The sequence below is a fragment of the Trichoplusia ni genome, chromosome 16 (genome assembly GCF_003590095.1).
Source record: "Trichoplusia ni isolate ovarian cell line Hi5 chromosome 16, tn1, whole genome shotgun sequence".
Lineage (NCBI taxonomy): Eukaryota > Metazoa > Arthropoda > Insecta > Lepidoptera > Noctuidae > Trichoplusia > Trichoplusia ni.
Window position 1 is genome coordinate 4,093,692 of NC_039493.1, and position 19,011 is coordinate 4,112,702.

At 35.3% G+C, this 19,011-nt stretch overlaps 4 protein-coding genes across 5 annotated transcripts; 2 read left to right on the top strand and 2 right to left on the bottom strand.

Moving 5' to 3' along the window:
* Positions 1 to 479: 479 nt before the first annotated feature.
* On the bottom strand, positions 480 to 3,998 carry LOC113502223 (small VCP/p97-interacting protein). 2 transcript variants are annotated; one of them, XM_026883714.1, is made up of 3 exons: positions 3,881 to 3,998; positions 2,890 to 3,054; positions 480 to 2,420 (listed from the first exon to the last, which is right to left on the bottom strand). In XM_026883714.1, the coding sequence occupies exons 1-3, from the start codon at positions 3,911 to 3,913 to the stop codon at positions 2,406 to 2,408; spliced, it is 213 nt and encodes a 70-aa protein (XP_026739515.1). In that variant the 5' UTR covers positions 3,914 to 3,998; the 3' UTR covers positions 480 to 2,405. The 2 variants fall into 2 exon arrangements, with proteins under 2 accessions (XP_026739515.1, XP_026739514.1); XM_026883713.1 differs by lacking the exon at positions 3,881 to 3,998 and adding an exon at positions 3,486 to 3,648.
* Positions 3,999 to 4,259: 261 nt separating this feature from the next.
* Positions 4,260 to 7,483, top strand: LOC113502221 (ATP synthase subunit b, mitochondrial). The gene is made up of 5 exons (XM_026883711.1): positions 4,260 to 4,392; positions 5,211 to 5,349; positions 6,080 to 6,278; positions 6,633 to 6,821; positions 7,190 to 7,483. Exons 1-5 carry the CDS (start codon positions 4,365 to 4,367, stop codon positions 7,364 to 7,366), a joined length of 732 nt encoding a protein of 243 aa, XP_026739512.1. The 5' UTR covers positions 4,260 to 4,364; the 3' UTR covers positions 7,367 to 7,483.
* A 3,428-nt stretch (positions 7,484 to 10,911) lies between these two features.
* On the bottom strand, positions 10,912 to 15,143 carry LOC113502222 (ras-like protein 2). The gene is made up of 4 exons (XM_026883712.1): positions 14,926 to 15,143; positions 14,604 to 14,691; positions 12,700 to 12,911; positions 10,912 to 11,400 (listed from the first exon to the last, which is right to left on the bottom strand). Exons 1-4 carry the CDS (start codon positions 15,028 to 15,030, stop codon positions 11,203 to 11,205), a joined length of 603 nt encoding a protein of 200 aa, XP_026739513.1. The 5' UTR covers positions 15,031 to 15,143; the 3' UTR covers positions 10,912 to 11,202.
* Positions 15,144 to 15,547: 404 nt separating this feature from the next.
* Positions 15,548 to 17,086, top strand: LOC113501981 (cyclin-H). The gene has a single exon (XM_026883321.1). The coding sequence runs from the start codon at positions 15,662 to 15,664 to the stop codon at positions 16,637 to 16,639; it is 978 nt and encodes a 325-aa protein (XP_026739122.1). The 5' UTR covers positions 15,548 to 15,661; the 3' UTR covers positions 16,640 to 17,086.
* The last annotated feature ends 1,925 nt before the right edge of the window (positions 17,087 to 19,011 follow it).

Sequence of the window (19,011 nt, forward strand, 5' to 3'; positions counted from 1 at the left end):
ATGCTAGCCCATTGGATCCGAGAACATCATACTTTTTTAATATAACACTTGGTTAACTATAATTTTAGTAACAACTTGAGGTCCTGTATTTTGATAAATAAATGCCTTTTATTATAGAAAAAAAAACTCGGACCTCTCATGTTCGGGAATTCAGTTTATATTGTTTACTAGCTGTTGGCCGCGACTTCGTCCCCGTGGGTAGAAGTTATGATTTATTGTTTTTTTCACATTTTCCATTGTATCTTCGCTCCTATTAGTCGCAGCGTGATGGTTTATAGCCTAAAGCCTTCCTCGATGAATGGTCTATTCGACACAAAAAGAATTTTTAAATTTGGACCAGTAGTTCCTGAGATTAGCGCGTTCAAACAAACAAACAAACAAACTCTTCAGCTTTATATATTAGTAAGTATAGAGTATAGATTTGTTGCTACTTAGATATTATTAAATGTTTAATAAAGGTGGAAATTAAACACGATAGACTTATAACACATTTAAATACATTTATTTTGATATACCTTAAATTACTTACAATCAGTGCGAATGTAGTAGCCACATCGCTAAATTCGACATTTTACAAAAGTCAATGTCTGTCTCACGTCCGTTAGAAATAGTGACGTTTTAAATGTATCTAAAAATTGTATAAGTTTCATTTCTACACATTGAGCAATAGATAAGATTTAGATTTTGAATAATTCGTGAAATAACAAAATATTTTAGACTACATAGGCCAACGGTGGCTTACTTTACAAGTTTCGATTGTCAATAATACTGAAGATACAGTCATTGATTCGTTATAACTTTCCTTGAATATATAATGTTCCCAAGACCAGTTTCGATACTAATCTAAATTACTTTAATTGATAATATCAATCACAAAATTTCTGTTTCGTTATATCAAGTTGAGAAACATAGTTAGAGTAATACTACATCCAGACAAAATGAAAAATAAACGGTTACGCAGAGTGGCTACAACATCAAGTATCCTCAATATAATATAAACATCCATTTATACACTTAATACAATAAATAATGATAACGTTTGCAAAATTACTGATTATACTGTTCACATCGAATATTATAGACAGCAAAACATCAACAATATCCATTAAATAGGTAGGCATATACAATACTTGATAAAACACCATTTATAATAAGAGACACCAAATAAATAGCAATTTTGTATGGAAGAATTTTATGGTTTACTTTCGCGGTAGTTGACAAGTCAAGCTGATTAAGGATTCCTATGGAGCTTAAAACACGTTGGGTGTTGGAGTAAGCGCAAGAATAAACTAATAAACTTTTGAATAACAATCAATCTGACCCATTTTTACTACATGAAGGAAAATCTAACTTTACGGATTTCAAATATGGGAAAGTAGGTCCTGAAAATGAAGTTATTGGTTAAGTTTGTCCAAGCTTTTAAGTATCAAAATATTTTCTTAAAGCATTTCTTTGAGTCGTGACTTCTAATTTGAGATTACAGTGAAAATTAAGTCTATTTCGAGCCATGTGTAGCGGCTATAACAGAGGAATAAAAACTGATAGACCATTCAAGTGACAAGTCTGAGATCTTTCTACATTCGTCGATGACACACGTTAAAAAAAGCTTCAGGGTTACATGACTAGTGGCGAAGAAAGCAAACAACAACGCAAGCTCTGTCAATTACACATTTACAATGAAATTCATTAAGTAATTCTCAATACAAATCATTTTGAAGATTACAAAAAGTTGAATACGATATGTCGACGTTGGTCTTTTTAAATCTATCGAAAGTAATTTTATGAATGCAAGGCTCAATAAGCTGATACAGTATCCTCATGTAAGGTCACATTAATGGCAGAAGTATTTGCTGCCATTGCCTAGAAAAATGACAGCTGGTTGTACATCTATACTCAAACTTAATAACACAACTACTTATATTAAAAATATACAACTCATGTCTATGACTGCAATTGTCTTCAATAATACTTTAATTACATGTAACACAACACCTATAAATATATTATTCTTATATCTTTGCATTGGCGAACAGACAAGAAAAAGGTGTCTTTTTGTAGAAACATTCAATATTGAATCTTATGTCATGGACATAAGTCCTAATTTATGAAGTGTACCACAATCGAATGCTAGTTTAAACCTTGAGTGTTTCGAGTTAGGATTCAATATTGAATGATGAGTATAAATAACAGGTATTATTCTAGTCTAAGAGATTGTGTGGTCAGTAATCTGTTGTGCAGTAAACTTTAGATCCTTGATCTGGAGCCGGTCAGTTTTTGTACCTGTATTTGTCATTTTTGTCTTGGGGAGTGGGATTAGTCTGACCCGGTTGACTGGTCTGACCGGGCAGACTTGCCTGACCAGACTGACTTCCCTGACCGCTCTGACTGCTCCCGGGGGCCTGATCTCAGTCTGACGTCCACTGTAACAGAATAATAAGAATAAAATTAAACTTTATTCAATTTTGTGTTTTTCCCTTTTGTGAAAGAAAGTAGGCTCATGCATTACCCTCAAAAGGCTAGCATTGTTACATTTTTTTTAATGCATAAGTGTTTTCCAAACACTTTTGCATTAAAAAAATAAAGTAAAAAAAATGTCTCTTGTGTTGAGAGAGTGGGTTTGTGCACCATAATGTCTTATCAAAGTTTTATTTCAAGTGAGCCTAGTTAGTCATTTTTGAAACATTATGATAATGACTCACTCTGCATGATTTCAGCATTAATATGGTATGCAGTGTTTCTTCAACAGTACTGTTTACTCTACCAACAGAATGAGAGTCAGATATCAATAATACTTTATATTTTTGGCCATCACAAAGTCTTCTAGTAGCAGACAACAGATGTTTCCTATCCGCTGGTGGTAGCGTTTTCTGTTCTAGAGGGAGGGCCCACCTTCAAAGCCGCGCCGCCCTGCCGGGTGAGCTCCTGCTCCCTTTTCTCCATCTCCTCATTTCGCTGCTGAATGCGTCGCATCTTCTCCGGGTCGCGGACGCCGCGGGACGCCTCCTGGTTGGCGCGCCGCTCCGCTGCCTCCACCTGCTGCCGGCGTCTAGTCTCCTACAACAATAAGGCAATTAATCATAATATTACTAATAAATCATAAAATGAAAAACTTTAAAAGTTGAGGTTTCATGATCATATAAATTCAAATTCGCATAGATTTGTGATTATTAATTCTAGGATATCTTAAATAAAATTTAAACAAATTAAAACTTTAATATCAAATCGCAACTTATAAACGAGTTTGAACTTGAAGTAGTAAAAATAACTCCCAAGTACCTACAGAATATCGATTTTATTTATAAGCTGTTAGCCATGCCCGAGCCGATGGACACAATATGCACAATCGATATTACGAAGTCGTAGAAATAACCTGTTATAAATAGTTAAGTAACTTTGCAGCTGGTTCTAGAACGGACCATAACAAAAGATTCGATCAATATTGTAACGATTTACAATCATTTCACGTATATTTTGCAGCTACTTACAGCATCAGGCGTCAATATGTCTGACGCGGATGGCCTACAGCAGGATGTAAATATCCCCATTTTAGTAAAACCTTACGATTTTGCACAAAAAACATAAAAACTAAAGGTAAAATCCTTATCAACAGGCTATCACATACCACACACGTCAGTCATGTCACAATCGACAGCTGATTACTGTTGCGTTCAGAAATAATAACATTGTTTTATCATATCCCTAAAAAATTTCTACAAAAATAATGTCAGAAATGTTCTGGCTGGAAAATAGAAATAGATGACGATTTATAAAAAAAAAATTGAAATACCTGATAATATGTCATTTTAAAGTACATTGAGTTACGATTTCATGAAATACAATGAAGAAAATAAAAATGTTGTATCAAACGTATTAAACTTACGATGCGGTGCCATATCCAGTGAATATTAGCCATTATCGTTAAGGTAACGTTAAGTTAATACTTTCTAAGCAACTGAGCAAAATATAATACTGTTATGATAAAGGGTAAACGGTCAACAAGCCGCAAATAAACAAAAATAGAAACTGGTTCAGTATTGATCAACTTCTAAAACTATGACCAAGTAATAAATTGTAACTAGGTCACCGGTGATGCTAACATGCAAAAAAACTAAAGCGATAGAAATTTAACTAAATTATTGGCAAGTAATCTTTCTTTTTATTTAAGCCATAATTAAATATCCAATTAACAAAAAAATAACAGATGATTTGAATCAAAATCGGTCGACTAACCGAATTTCACTCAAATCGACTGACTAATCGAAGGACTCCTATACAATCTTTGCGTAGCACATCTCTAACGCAAAGTACATTTTCCTCGGGACTGTCGATATTCGTGAAATAAATTGTAAATTGCTTTTTACAAAATGCTATCGCGCGTAGCTTTGCGTTCAGGTACGTGTAACAAACCAATATGATTAGTAAAAGTTATGGAGTGTGTTTTAAATGTATAGTTTTTAACCTTAACCCTGGGTTACATAGGTTTATGTAATCACTGATTTGACGGGTGTCTCCGCCGCTGTGGAAAATATTTCCGTGAAAATGTAGCTTTCAACTCAATTATTATAAGATATAAAATTAGATTACAACTATGTAGTGCGTTCAGTGAAGGTATTCACAATAATCAATTGAATATAACCTATAATATGGATGTCTGCAGTGCAGTTGATAATTCCTCAGCTGATTTATGTCATAGTTAAAAAAGAGTAGTGTGATACGTATATAATGTAATTATCACATTATAGCATAGTTATAATTATACTTTACATCTAATAAATACAATGTAAACAAAAATAATACTCAATTCTTATTTGAATTTGGCTTGGACTGATGAAGATCTGTATTTCTTTGTTACTTACTTGCAATGTGGACTTACTGATACCAAATTGTCATTAAAAATAATGGATTATACTATATTTTATAATGTATGAACATTGCTCTGTATATATTTTTTTATTCAGAAGTACTTGGTGCCAGTTAGTTTTACTAAATTCTACTTAACTTAAAATTTACATCAAGCAACTACCTATCTGCAAAACTCAACTTTAATATATTTGTAATAAATAAGTAAATTAGTTACATATTTATGTAGAAAGGTATGAAAGAAAGAGACATATTGTGCCAACCGCAAATAAAATAATTGGGATAAGGGTAGGGGAATGATGATGGTGATTAGGTATTTATTTCTAAAACTCAATATAATACATTTTCAGCTGCAGCTAGGCAGTCCACAGCTCTGGTGGTACGAGGCTCTGCCACAGAGGTTGGTGGTGCTCGTGATGAGCAGAACTTCCCCAGGCCCGTCCGTGGAGAGCCCGGAAAAGTCAGACTTGGCTTCCTCCCTGAAGAATGGTGAGTTCTCTACCATTTGAATGTTTAATAGATTATGAATCTGTTTGAAACATGTACCCTAGCTGGATTGACATGGCATGGGCTAGAAAATTATGGAAGAGGGCAATTGCAAACCAAGAGTTAGATTTGGATTAATATCAAACTCACGTGTATGTACTTATTTAAAATCAATCCATTGCAATTCCTGCCCAATTTTTGACTGCACAAATAGTCGTACGACGTGTCGCGGGTTCGATCTACGCATAGATTAAGCATTTTTGTGACTCTCGAATGTTTACCTTGAGGCTTGATGTCTTTGTGCATGGACTTGGATGTGTGTTGAAACTCCTTGCGGCACTAGAAATGCTAAGGGGCTTGTTTAAAAAAATCCTCATTCTCTTTTTGTAGTTCTCAACCAATTCCAATACCTATTTTTGCAAAGGGATTTTGTTGTCGTGCTCGGACCATTCTTTTACTCATCTATTGGCATGTCCACCTTGACTTTACACCTGTGTATTCATGTATTTTTTTAGACGCAATAGCCTTGAAAAAGCCTTGAAGGTTAACTTCATTTGAAGTGGATATTTAGTGGTGGCAGCCTTTTTCCCACTGAGGCTCCAAATTCGCCCATTCCCTCCAAGCAAAGGGAACTCAGCATGACGAGAAATCCTGCCCAGTAGTTTGCTTGTCCCGTACACTCCAATAACACGAGAGCGTGATAAAAATACTCACAAAAATGTATACAATCCAGGTTCCAGTTCTTCCACTCGAAGACTGGTGTAACCGGACCCTACACGTTCGGAGTTGGTCTGGCCACCTACCTGTGCAGCAAGGAGATCTTCGTCATGGAGCACGAGTACTACACCGGTCTGTCACTCGCTCTGATGGTATACATCGCCGCCAAGAAGCTCGGACCTCCCCTAGCCGCGTACTTGGACAAGGAAGTTGATGTAAGTGCCCAAAACTTTAAATAAATAGTTGTTTTGATTGAATACATGAATAGAGATAAAGAGAAAAAGAGATAGTATGTTTATATAATGAAGTGTAAATTTTAAGCTACATTGTAGCAGCTTGTTAAATTTTGAAGTTGATTACGTATTGATTTGCGTTACTATAAACTTAAAATTTATTTATCTACCGAGTTTTTCTTGCCACAACAGCCCGAATCAAAAACGGCTCCGCGCCCTATCCTATGTATAATTAAATTTAGTTTTCTTCTATCCGCTTGTCAACTACCTTCATTATACAGAAAATTTATATTTTTTATAACTAATTAATTATATCACTACCTTTGTTTATTAAAGGCGATCGAGACCGAATGGAACGAGAGCCGCACAGACTCCATCAAATCTCTGGAGAATGCTGTCGAGGCGGAGAAGACTGCTCAGTGGCGCGCGCAAGGACAGGAGCTGCTCATCCAGGCCAAGAAGGAGAATGTTCTGCTGCAGCTGGAGGCCGCCTACAGGGAGCGCCTCATGAACGCTTACACTGAGGTAAGTTATTCTAAAACATAAGGAAATGTAGCTGTGGACGAGAATCGAAAGTGCCCGACTGATGTCACTATGTTTTAAACTTCTTTTTTTCATGAATTAAAAAAAGACAATTTTGCCATAAGCCTTTTGAATTTTATATCTCAAGTAATTGTTGCTGGGACGATTATAGGTTGAGCTAAGCGCACGAAACTGTAGTCTTTCATATTATCTTAGCCAATTTCGTTAAAGCTGACTGAACAGTAACGCACCCACGAAGTTTCGGCATTTCTTTTTTGTAACTAAGTTTGAATAAACTAAACATCGCAAATGGGAAAGCAGTGAAGCAAACCAGCTTTTCACCCATTAGTAACCAAATACCCCTTTTCCAGGTCAAGCGCCGCCTGGACTACCAGCTCGAGAAGTCGAACGTTGAGCGTCGCCTATCCCAGAAGCACATGGTTGACTGGATAGTGACCAACGTGACCAAGGCCATCACCCCCGACCAGGAGAAGCAAGCCCTCGACCGCTGCATCGCCGACCTGGCCGCCATCGCCGGCAGGAAGTGAAGCGTAGAATATTTATAACAAATTATGTAATAAAGTAATAAATCATCGTTCGAGTTAGTTTACTTGAGTTTCCTTTATGAGTCTGAGTAGAGGAGATAAAATAAAAAAGGAGTCATATTTAAGTTTTTCATTTGATTCACATGATACACAACTGCACACTAATATCCCTATGAAGACAACACGCATTTATACAGTAACATTTGAATAACATCATTTCACAGCGACGCGGATTGGTATGTATCTGTACGAGATCGTATGCGTACATCTTATGCGCTCTCATCGCTATATAGCACTGCGAATGCCCCTAGTCTGGTGAAGCAATCAAAGGAGAATCATATGAAATATCTTGGGTCTTGGGTGCACAAACCTTTTAAAGGTCACTGCAAGTACCCGTAGGGAGTTCACGAATAGCTACTAAACTGCTCTACAAATAAGGAGGAAATTACGAAATAGTATCAATTAAGGATTTAGAAATAAACAACAATCGATTATGTTACAATGATTTATTTTACAAATACAATAATTAGCTGGACAACAGTTCTCATTTTAGTGGGTTACGGCGATAGACCGCCTCAAGTTAAAGCTCTCCTTACGTTATTGCACCTGCACTGTGACAACGGTACCAAAAGTACCAATAGACTACCAACTCTATGGTAATGCCTACCAAAATTTCGAAAACACTCATACACCAAGCGAGCTCACAATGAAACTATAATTTATGTACAATTTATTTTATAATTATTTGTACATTGCAACACTTGTTCTAAAACGGAACGTAAATAAACTATTACATAAACGTCTTTGGTGTTGCCATGTAAAACAATCAAATTCAAAAATCAAATTAAGCATGGTATAGTTCAAAACATTGGTAAATCGATATAGTCACATTGAGGACTATGTTACCAATGAATAAAGACATAATCGGGTATATTTACACGTTTCAGTTCACAACACAACAAAATACTGTCACTGATTGTAGTCGCTAGAAAATAAATATTATTGATTCCATTACACATATATCTACTATCTTTAAAGGTTGGCCCAGTATATAGCTACATACAGTAATAGGCAGTTTCGTTAACCAAAGTTATCAGATGCATAGAAATAGAAATACCCTCATGTTCCCATATTTATTTTGTGTTATAAATGTCATACTCAAATATTTAATTTTATCCTGTAATTACTGGACCAAGCTTTAAAAATCATTTTTCTTAATTAACTCCCTAATATTATAAAGCTGATAAAAACAATAATTATTGTAAAACATCTCTCTCTACAGATTACTTTGTAAGCTAAATCGATATAAAATCAGTAAATATGTATATCAAAACCAGTTGTGCACCAACTAATATACATGCTTAGCAAAAAATGTGTAAAAACCAATACTACGATATAAAAATATATATATATATCTCTTTTTAAAATTAACTTACAAAATGTTTAGGTCCTCTGGCAGTAAGTGTGACCCTAGAGGCTATAGCTGTGGCCTAAGAAGTGTGATAACGCAGGCTGACTGCACGAATAGCCGAGTGGTAGGAGGTGACCCAATGTGTGCGACATTCCGCGAGTTCGCACAGAACAAGTTTGTGTGATCTACGAATCCTTGTCCCGAGCCTGGGTGTCTTTTGCATGTGTCCTGAATGTTTGTGAAACCCCCCGCAAAACATAAAATTCGTTAGCGCTTTAATCATTTTTTTCCTTGAAATTACAAATATCTCTTATTCTGAACCAATATACTGCTTGGATAGGTCTGATGCGTCTAATGACCTTACTGAAAGCAACTAATTTAATCATACTACAGTATGATGGTTTAGCTTTCCACTAGGGGGCCTGCTAGCACCTCCGGAGTAAGACTTGTCATTGTGGAATAGAGGAAGCGAGCCAGCACGCTACAAGGTGTATGTCAGTATCATCTAATTGTCACACCAAAACCAGAGTTCCATTGATATAAATTTATCAAATGGTGTCTATTTACTATGCCTATTGAATAGAAAAAAATAGCATTCAGTTATTTAAGCAGTACACATAGGTACCTATAATGTTCTATTTGACATTTATAATCAAAACCTTTTGATAAAAAAATTGTGTAATCTCATTTCAGTTATTTCTCTTTTCTTCAGTGACATTAAAATCCATACAACTAACTCTATCCTAAAATATAATTATTGAACGACAAAAAAGTAACAAAAATATGTTTTATACATTAGTATTTGGTTTCTAGACGTCTATTTATAAATAAAAATATTTTATATATTTTTTCCGCTCCATTTTGTTAATAAAACGAGTTAAAACACAAGTCATTAATTTATAACGAACTTCGAAAAAGGCCAAAATAATTGAATTAATAAAACATGAGGTAATATTTTTCGTATTTAAGAAAGATTCATATTCGTTAAGAACCCTTGTAAATCAAAACCAAAATTAAAAGAAAAATAAAAATGAAGAACAGAAAAATCCCTTGAGACGAAACCAAATAAAACAGTAGGGATCATATCCCGCGAAATTGTGCTAAGACTAAGCTATATCAGCACCATTTTATTTAAATTGTGCTCGAAGTAACTGATGCGCCTAGTGTCGACGACCTAACAATATTTTCAGGAAACAACTGGATATAGAAAATTTATACAGTTCCACGTTAGGACGATGGTATGTCGAATCTCATTGGAGGTATATTTTGGGGCGTGGTTTATATTTTACTGGACTACGTGATTGGCTGATAAGACGTATGCCACGCCCCACTATCCTATGGCCGTGTAACATCATCTTTCCATATAAAATTTCAAGTTGTTTCCCAATAAATTAAGGTTTACTGTTATATTTTACAGCTATTACAAAATGAGTTCATACAAAAATATATCTTAGCTACCAATGTAAAATATAAGCCAAGAACTTATATCAAATGTACCCACTATTGATGATATTTTAAATAATTGATTATAAAATATCGACAATTAATTAAATAAATATAATTTTGTTTCAAATTTTAATGAATCAATTATTTAAATTTTCTGTTTTGTTGGAAATTCTATAAAGGGCAAAAATATGTTTTCAAAAAATAAATATGAAATTAAAGCCACAATGTTAATGCATTTGGCGTTTCATTCAACACAGATTACTTCAAGTATGGCACCAGGGCGTAGTACCGAGATATAACACTTAAGTAGGTGGAATAGTAGATGCGTATGTATGATAATAGTGAAGAGTTTCTAATTTTGTTAATACAACATTACGAATATCAAATTACAAAATATTGCTCTTGATTTTGTACCTTTAGAACGTTTGTTTTTACACCAGAAAGTATTAAGATCTCCTTGATGAATGATTCAATTCCAAGTTTCTATATGATACACAAACTTCAAGATTATCATAGATAGTAAAAACATAGAAGTATATCACAATTATTCTTAATCAAGAACATTTTATGCATCTTAAATGTGCTAAAGAACAAAAATAATACTTATAAACTAAAATACAGAAAGTAATAAATATCTCATAGCGAAAATAAGAAGACATTTTGTATTCGTTATAAACCTAATGGAGATGTGTAGATAAATACATATAAAATTATATTACAACCAATATGTAACGTTAGAGATGCACAAACCATCTAATCCATCAATTATTTGGCGGTTTTAGATTATAAATATGAGTAAGCTAAAACACTTTTAATATAAATATTAAATTAAAGCTATTCGACTAAAGTCCTTAGGTGGGCAGTGCATCCCTGACGAGTAAAACTCCTTTGCATAAAAAAAAATCATCTGTCATCGTAGCGGCGCGAAGTTTGAATTTCGAAGGTGTCGGGAACTCACCAAAGTCACGGATGGATTGTTGTGTTACAAGATGGTGCACTTTTTCTTTTTGCCGCTGCCGTAGTCTGACTTGATGTTGATGCGCTCGGCCTCCTGGAAGCGCCGCACCAGGCGGACGAGCTCGTGGAAGGCTTGGTCGACGTTCATGCGCGCCTTCGCACTGCACTCGATGTACGGCACTTTGAGTTGGCGAGACAATGCTTGTGCCTCTTCCAGGGACACCTGAAACGACGAAGTTTTGCTTAAAATATATTCTCCACTGTATGTAGTTTATTTATAAGTCCCTTGACTTATACCATCCGTATTCAAGTATTTTTATGTTTGTTCTTTAACGCTTTATTATTTAATTTTATTGTTTGTTCCTCTTCTTTTCTATTTTATATCCCTTATAAGTTTTAAAATTAAAATTTAATTTCTATTTTCTTATAATTTATCACTAATTTTTGTACATGTACATATGCTGGTGAACTGCGTAAGGCGAATAATCATTTCATAATTAAGATTTAACTACACAGAAACTGTTCGCAAACTATTACAAAAAAAAGTGCTATATGTATAAATCAATTCAAGCATTATAAAAATTGTTTGCTGTTCACTATAATAATGGAATTAACAAACCGCGTAAACAGTATGATGGTTTTGTAAAGTAGTCAATAAAACAATGTCATTCATAAAAACAAAAACTCACAGATTGTGGTCATGAATTACCTCTGACGTAAAACCCCGTACTATACTGTTAAAGCAATTTGAAGCTTACTCAATCAACGCATGGATTATTTTCCAATAACAGTTGTTTTACAGCATAACATGTGCCTCGTAAGCTACTATTTTGTAAGAAACGTGTTGTTGTTGTTTACTATTTGTCTATTATAAATATATTATTTCCTCTGATGATTTCATATTGTTACGAGAAGTATGAATGACGGTCAAAGGTTGGTATACTAGTTTTTTTTTATGTGTACATTACAAATGCATATGATTTTTTAGGTTTTTAAGAGTTATATCATGAAATTTTTAACCTGAGTACGTTCTTAGACCTAAAGTCGACGTCACAACATTACCGTCATCACTTATTCTTTTAAGTAATATTAATTTACCTTATTTATGTCTATTACAATTAACAAACTCAACTTTTCGTTCCATAACTGATTATCATTCCCAGCATCAAAAATGTTGAAGCTGATCCGTTTAATTACCGTATTCGTAGAACTGGCTGGCAATCCGATACGGCCGGCGATCAGTCGCAGGACTGCAATATTAATTTACGAATCGCACACAACATCCAGTTCGACTTGCGACCCCGCCGCGTCAGATCATGATTAAGGACTCCGGTTGGGTCCGAAAATAGTCGGGCACTCCCGATAAATACGCGTGAGTGACCGTTGCATCATTTAATAATTAATCAGTCTCACGATAGTTACTATAAAAACATCCAAAAAGTCTTGGCGTGTTTTGGGATCGAATCTTTGTCAATCCTAGGATCTTACCACTAGCCAAATCATACTATTAAGGTTTACTCACCACCCTCTGGTTCTCCAGATCAGCCTTGTTACCAACGAGCAGCATGGGGAACTCGTCCCTGTCTTTGACACGGAGGATCTGCTTGTGGAACTTGTAGAGCTCGTCGAAGCTCGCGTGGTCAGCAACGGAGAAGACGAGGAGGAAACCCTCGCCGGACCTCATGTACTGCTCTCGCATCGCGCTGAACTCTTCCTGGCCCGCTGTGTCCAGGACTGGAGAAGAGAAAAATGATTAAGAACTACTATACTATACTATATAGTCATCAGCCTATATTCGTCCACTGCTGGACATAGGCTCTCCAATTGCACGCCATCCAGATCTATCTTCGGCTAGTCGCATGCAGCTCAAACCATACATATTCATTTTTGTCGAACTGGAGAGATTTAAAACTGATATAAAGTTAGATGATCTATTAAAGTCGCAGTAGCGTCAGCTCATGGTTAAGAATTCTCATTGTGTGAGATACAAAATGGGCGATCCCGAAATGAGCGTCATAAAACGTGTAATTAATTATGTAAAATTTATAATGTAGGTAGGTAGGATAGGTAAATTAATAAGGTATCTAACAGCTAGGGTACTAATAATGAGTCAATCAAATAAACCTTACAGATAAAATCTGTAAAGTTAAATTGTGCAAAGAATTGCAATGCAATCTATCCTTGTGCCTATATTGAGCTAAGGACACAGATACAACTGCATAATGAGGACTTGTTATTTATTCTAAGCCTTAAAAGTAGATCTGAATAATGAAAACATACTATTACATAAAGAAAAAACAGTAATTTCATATTTTAAAATAAATGATCTGAATATTTATTCCAATCACTGTGTTGTGTGGGACAAAATTTACAGTATCTGGCTCTGTCTGTACCTAATGTAAGATTAATGTTTTATCCTTTCTTATGTAAATGCTAGATAGCCATTAACTAGCAACTGTAAGGCCATTTTATGTAATCTTAAACATAATATAATTATAGTATATATATAAAAGTAGACAAAAGCTTTTGTTAAGCCTAAAAATTTTAATCAATATATTAAACAAATAGAAAACCATCTATTAAAACAGTTCCTTGTTAAGATGTAATATTAATTACATAAAATACTATTATATTAGATATTCTTAGGCAAAATTAGTCTCTGAGTGTAGTCACCAAGTAATGCTTAGTCAATCTAGATCATTACCATATTTGTTTACTTTGCTACTTGGAATTTCCATTATGAAATAGTAAAATGCAACAAATTGAAGTAAACATTATTCAGAATGCAGAAACATATCAGATATCACTTTATCTTGTGATATAAAAATCTTTGATAGTGCAGATTATGAAACAGTAACAGTTGTAGCAAGTTGTGTTTAAACATGTTATATGATAAAGGCAGAAGTAGATAGGGATGTTACTGTTTTCTCAGCTGTGCAGCAGTTAATTTGATTCAATTAACTGCTGCACAGCTGTAGTTTTTGACACTGACTCAAGTAAAGATTATAAACTATTATTGCAAAACTTGTCTGGTGCTTTTTCTGTATAGGTTTGTTTACAATTTAGTTTTAATTAAATTTCTAGTGTTGTTTTTTTAAAAGATGCTTTAAGATTATTTACATAATTCATACATTTCATAAAATGTTTGACCTTAGCCTTGCAATATTATATAGTATAACTCAAATGGGTTTACTAATTTCAAATTACAATATTGAATGAAGTTTCTATTGAGTTATTTGTGAACAATCTATAACAGAACAGTGTTATCTATTCTCAGAATTTGTTACAGTTAGCAACAGGTTGTCATCACTACAACATTGAAAAGGTTCATAAAAACATGCCCTTGGCATTCTTATACATAATTCTGTTTCAGACACCCACAGCACTTAACACCAGGAGCTCATATGATGCAGGAGTTCCACTTACTGTCAAGTTTGGCTGGAACATCATCAATGACACACTGCTTAGTGTAGCTGTCCTCAATGGTGGGGTCGTAGTCAGTCACGAAGTAGCTCTGGAACATCAAACATAGCCATTTGAGCACACCAGATGCGGTGACGCCAGTGGGCGGTGTCGCCTTCAAACAGGCCTTGACATAGACTGCCTCACAAACACTATTTATAAGCATGAACGCATCACAACAATTTAGGGATGAAACCGACAATTTCTAAACATTATCTGCAGAAATTCTTAGAAACTCTAGCATCTGTTCCGTAGGCGTATCTCGGCCAAATACGGCGATAAATACCTGAATAAATTGTATTGTGATTGCACTTTTTCCCACACCGCCGCCGCCGACGACGACTAGTTTGTAGGTTTGTGCTTGATTAGGTCTTTCACCAGCTCGCGACATTTTGAACACTAATAATGTCTTTAAATGATTATTGTTACAAAAATAGTCTAGTTTCTTTAATTTATGACAATCAGCAGCACTTCACCGAAGATGACTCAAATTCAACTGCCACAGAGTATACATTTTATGTTTCGCGTAATATGAGTGTTGCTGTCATAGTTTTGTAGGTCAATGTTTATTGTTTTTTCTATGTAATAGAAAATCCAGCTAATATCCTAAAAATAATTTAAAATATTTCCTTTCGATACTTTATTAAAGTCGAAAACAATTTAATCTATATTGAAATCCAAACGTGCGTTCTGGACTGATGAATTAATATTTATAAAAGTACCTAAGTACGTATTCTCATCTCGGAATTTAATATTTTGGGAATATTAATTGTAATTAACCTTAAAACCTTTTATTTTCCACAGTTGACCGTTCAAATAGACATTTCACAACCCTGAAGTGAAATTGAAAGTGCTTCTGAATAAGTTCTGAATGTACTCGTTTGGATTGTCATCTGGATTCTGGATCACTGTCAGTGTCAGTCAAATGTCAACAAAATCAAACGGACGAGGCCGTTTGTGATTCGTGTTGGTTTTGTATTTATTTTATAATTTGAACTCAACAAGTGAATGTAGATGCAAACATGTTTTCAACGAGCTCCCAAAGGAAATTCTGGACGTTCGTCGATGAAACTGAACTGGCTCGTTTGCGGGAAAAGCATAACCTAAACTATATAGCAAAACACGGAACACACATCGACGAATATCAACGGTACAATTTTTTTTTGTCTCCTGATGAAGAAAGGCTGCTTCTGAAACAGTATGAGCTGCACCTGAAGGATTTCTGTAAGCGATTCAGTCCGCCGATGCCTAAAGGAGTCGTCGGCACCGCTTTCCACTATTTCAAACGGTTTTATCTCTACAATTCTACCATGGATTACCATCCAAAAGAAATCCTCGCGACTTGTGTCTACTTAGCTTGTAAAGTTGAAGAATTTAATGTTTCCATTGGCCAGTTTGTTGCAAATATCAAAGGTGACAGAGATAAAGCATCGGATATTATTTTGAATAATGAATTATTACTTATGCAGCAATTGAACTACCATTTGACAATTCACAATCCTTTCAGACCTGTGGAAGGGTTTTTAATTGATATAAAAACAAGATGCTCTTTAGCCAACCCTGAGCGCCTCAGAGGTGGCATTGATGAGTTTCTTGACAAAGTATTTCTGACAGATGCTTGTCTCCTGTATGCGCCATCACAGATAGCCCTGGCGGCTGTCCTACACGCAGCTAGCAAGGAACAAGAGAACTTGGACAGTTATGTAACAGACATGTTATTTAGAGATGCAGGACAAGACAAACTGGCAATACTAATAGAAGCTGTGAGGAAGATCAGGTCTTTAGTTAAGATGGTGGAGAGTCCAGCGCGGGAGAAGGTCAGACTGATAGAGAAGAAATTGGACAGATGTAGGAATCAAGAGAACAATCCAGATAGTGAGATATATAAGAGGAGAATGAGGGAGTTGCTTGATGAAGACGACCTCCCCCATACTGGCTCCGGCAGAATGTCCCTTGACACCAGTGGAGTGTCACAAGTACTGTCACCATCCGCCTCATAACCATAGACAAGATTAACACCTCCTTGAATATTGACTATCACTTGATGGATTAATTTTATGAAAAAGTAATATGTACAAAAAATATTTTATCCTTAATAAAGTGACTCATTAAAGTCTTATTAAACAAACTTATTAATTTCCTCTGACTAATTTTAAACATTAACAGGTTTTAATTTACAGTGAAACAATTTCAAGCTATCAAATTAAAAAATTCTTCTTACGGTGCTCAGCTGCAAGGACCTGCTGTGTGAACGGTCCTGTACAGTTTTTGATGCTAAAGAAATATAATGCTAGCAGAGGAAACTTGTCAGAATGTTGCATTTTATTTGTTTCTGATGATTCTAATACTGTCTTATTATATTACACTCATCTGTTTAGGTTAAGATACATTATTATGACTAGATTGTAACATAGGTTTAAATTGAAATAAATTTTATATGAACTTTACTTATTGCCTTTTTTTGTGGAGCATATGGCTAAGCTTCAGCTGCACAAGTGAATCAATCACAGTTAGCACAGGGTAAGTTCCGCTTGATACGGTCGGTCCGTGGGACCATATCCCTACTTCCCTACTAATATTATAAATGCGAAAGTAACTCTGCCTGTCTGTCTGTTACGCTTTCACGTCTAAACCACTGAACTGATTTTAATGAAATCTGGAACAGAGATAGAGTTGACCTTGAGAAAGAACTGAGAGACTTTAGAAGAGTTCTCTTAGAAACGCGATATAACCGACATCGACGCGGGCGAAATCTAGTATGTCATAAAGAGTTACTCGTGTTTCGGGAGGCATGTAAAATTGTGGGTCCCGGCTCGCATAAACACATCTTATGCAGAGACTGTTGTCTTATACGTCGCGCGTCGTATGGCAGATGTTACGAGTAGTCAGAAGGTAGAAAGTTGACAACTAGTCTAACTAAGGAGTACAGTGTTACCCAGATAACTAACTGGTTTAAGGAGGCAGATAGGAAGTCGCTCTTTGTAAAATACTGGTACTACGCGGCTAGATTGTAAGCCAGCTCATTCATAGTTGTTAAAAGGCTAGGATGATGATTATTTACTTATTTTTTTTATAGGTAATCAACTCAACGTTGTGAGGTAATCAGTGTACAATACGTTAGAAACAGATAGAGTCAGGGTTATTGCAACGATCCAATAAAATATGGAATTCATATTTTGATAGTTTAAAGTTAAAGTTGCTGATCGACCTCTAAAGGCGTAACCGCACGCAATCGCTGGTCGCTCGTTTACAGCGACAACTCCGATCACGAGACCCCATTTTTAAATTTCCCGCGACCCGAAAAGTGGCTGCTTCAAGCAGTCGCTCGTCGTTCGATATCTGGCGTGGCCTCATTGAGTCGCTGGTCGCTCCTTTCCAGCGACAAATATGATCACGTGACCCCATTTTAAATTTCCCGCGACTCGAGAAGTTGCTGCTTCATGGAGTCTATCGTCGCTCGTTTGCAGCGACAATCTGGTCGAGCGACCCCATTTTAAATTTCCCGAAAAACAAAACATTTATATCTATAATCTAATTGTGAACTGGCTATTATGTAGAAACAAGTGTGATTAAAAGTTACAAAGGTACATTTTAAACTCGATAAAACTACAATAAGGAAACAAAATTATGGTTTAAACGTACATTGTGTCCATACTTTACTAATATTTGTGAAATGTTTTAAAGTATTTACCTTGTCCGATTCCATTATTTACGAGAATTAATTTAGAGACCGTTTGCAGCAATACTTTTATGTAATTTAAATCGACTTGTTTCTACCGCTTAATTTTTTCTTTCCTTTTCTCTATTCTATAGTGTATTAGTCACCTATGTTCTTTTTTTTCCAGCGACAAAGGTCAACATTTTGAGTTTTATCATTACATATCACATGACCAGATTTGTCGCTGCAAACGAGCGACTGCAATGGCCGTACCTCAAAATTTTCAGCTTTGTGGCTACCTTTCCTGCGACCATATTTTGTCGCTTTTTCGAGACGCGGGAAATTTAAAAATGGGTTCGCGTGATCAGATCGCGAGCAACGAGCGACCATGAGGTTATGCCTTTAGTTAAACAGCTCGTTTTTTTGGTAAGACAAAAATTACCTGCCTGTACATAGGCATATGTACAGGCAGGTAATTTATTAAGGTAGGTAATTCATAATAGAGAAAATGTGTTTTTGCTGAACTCTAGGCATATGGCAAGGTACTCGAATAAAAGAATAAAATAAAGCATAATAATTTATTTAATCATCATGATTCCGAATATCGTAAATAAATAGTACTTAATGAAAATAGTTTGACTTCGTTAAAAGTTTAGCTTCTTCAAGGTTTCTGGCAGAGGACAAGTCTCTCGGCTTCATTCTGAAAATGAGAAA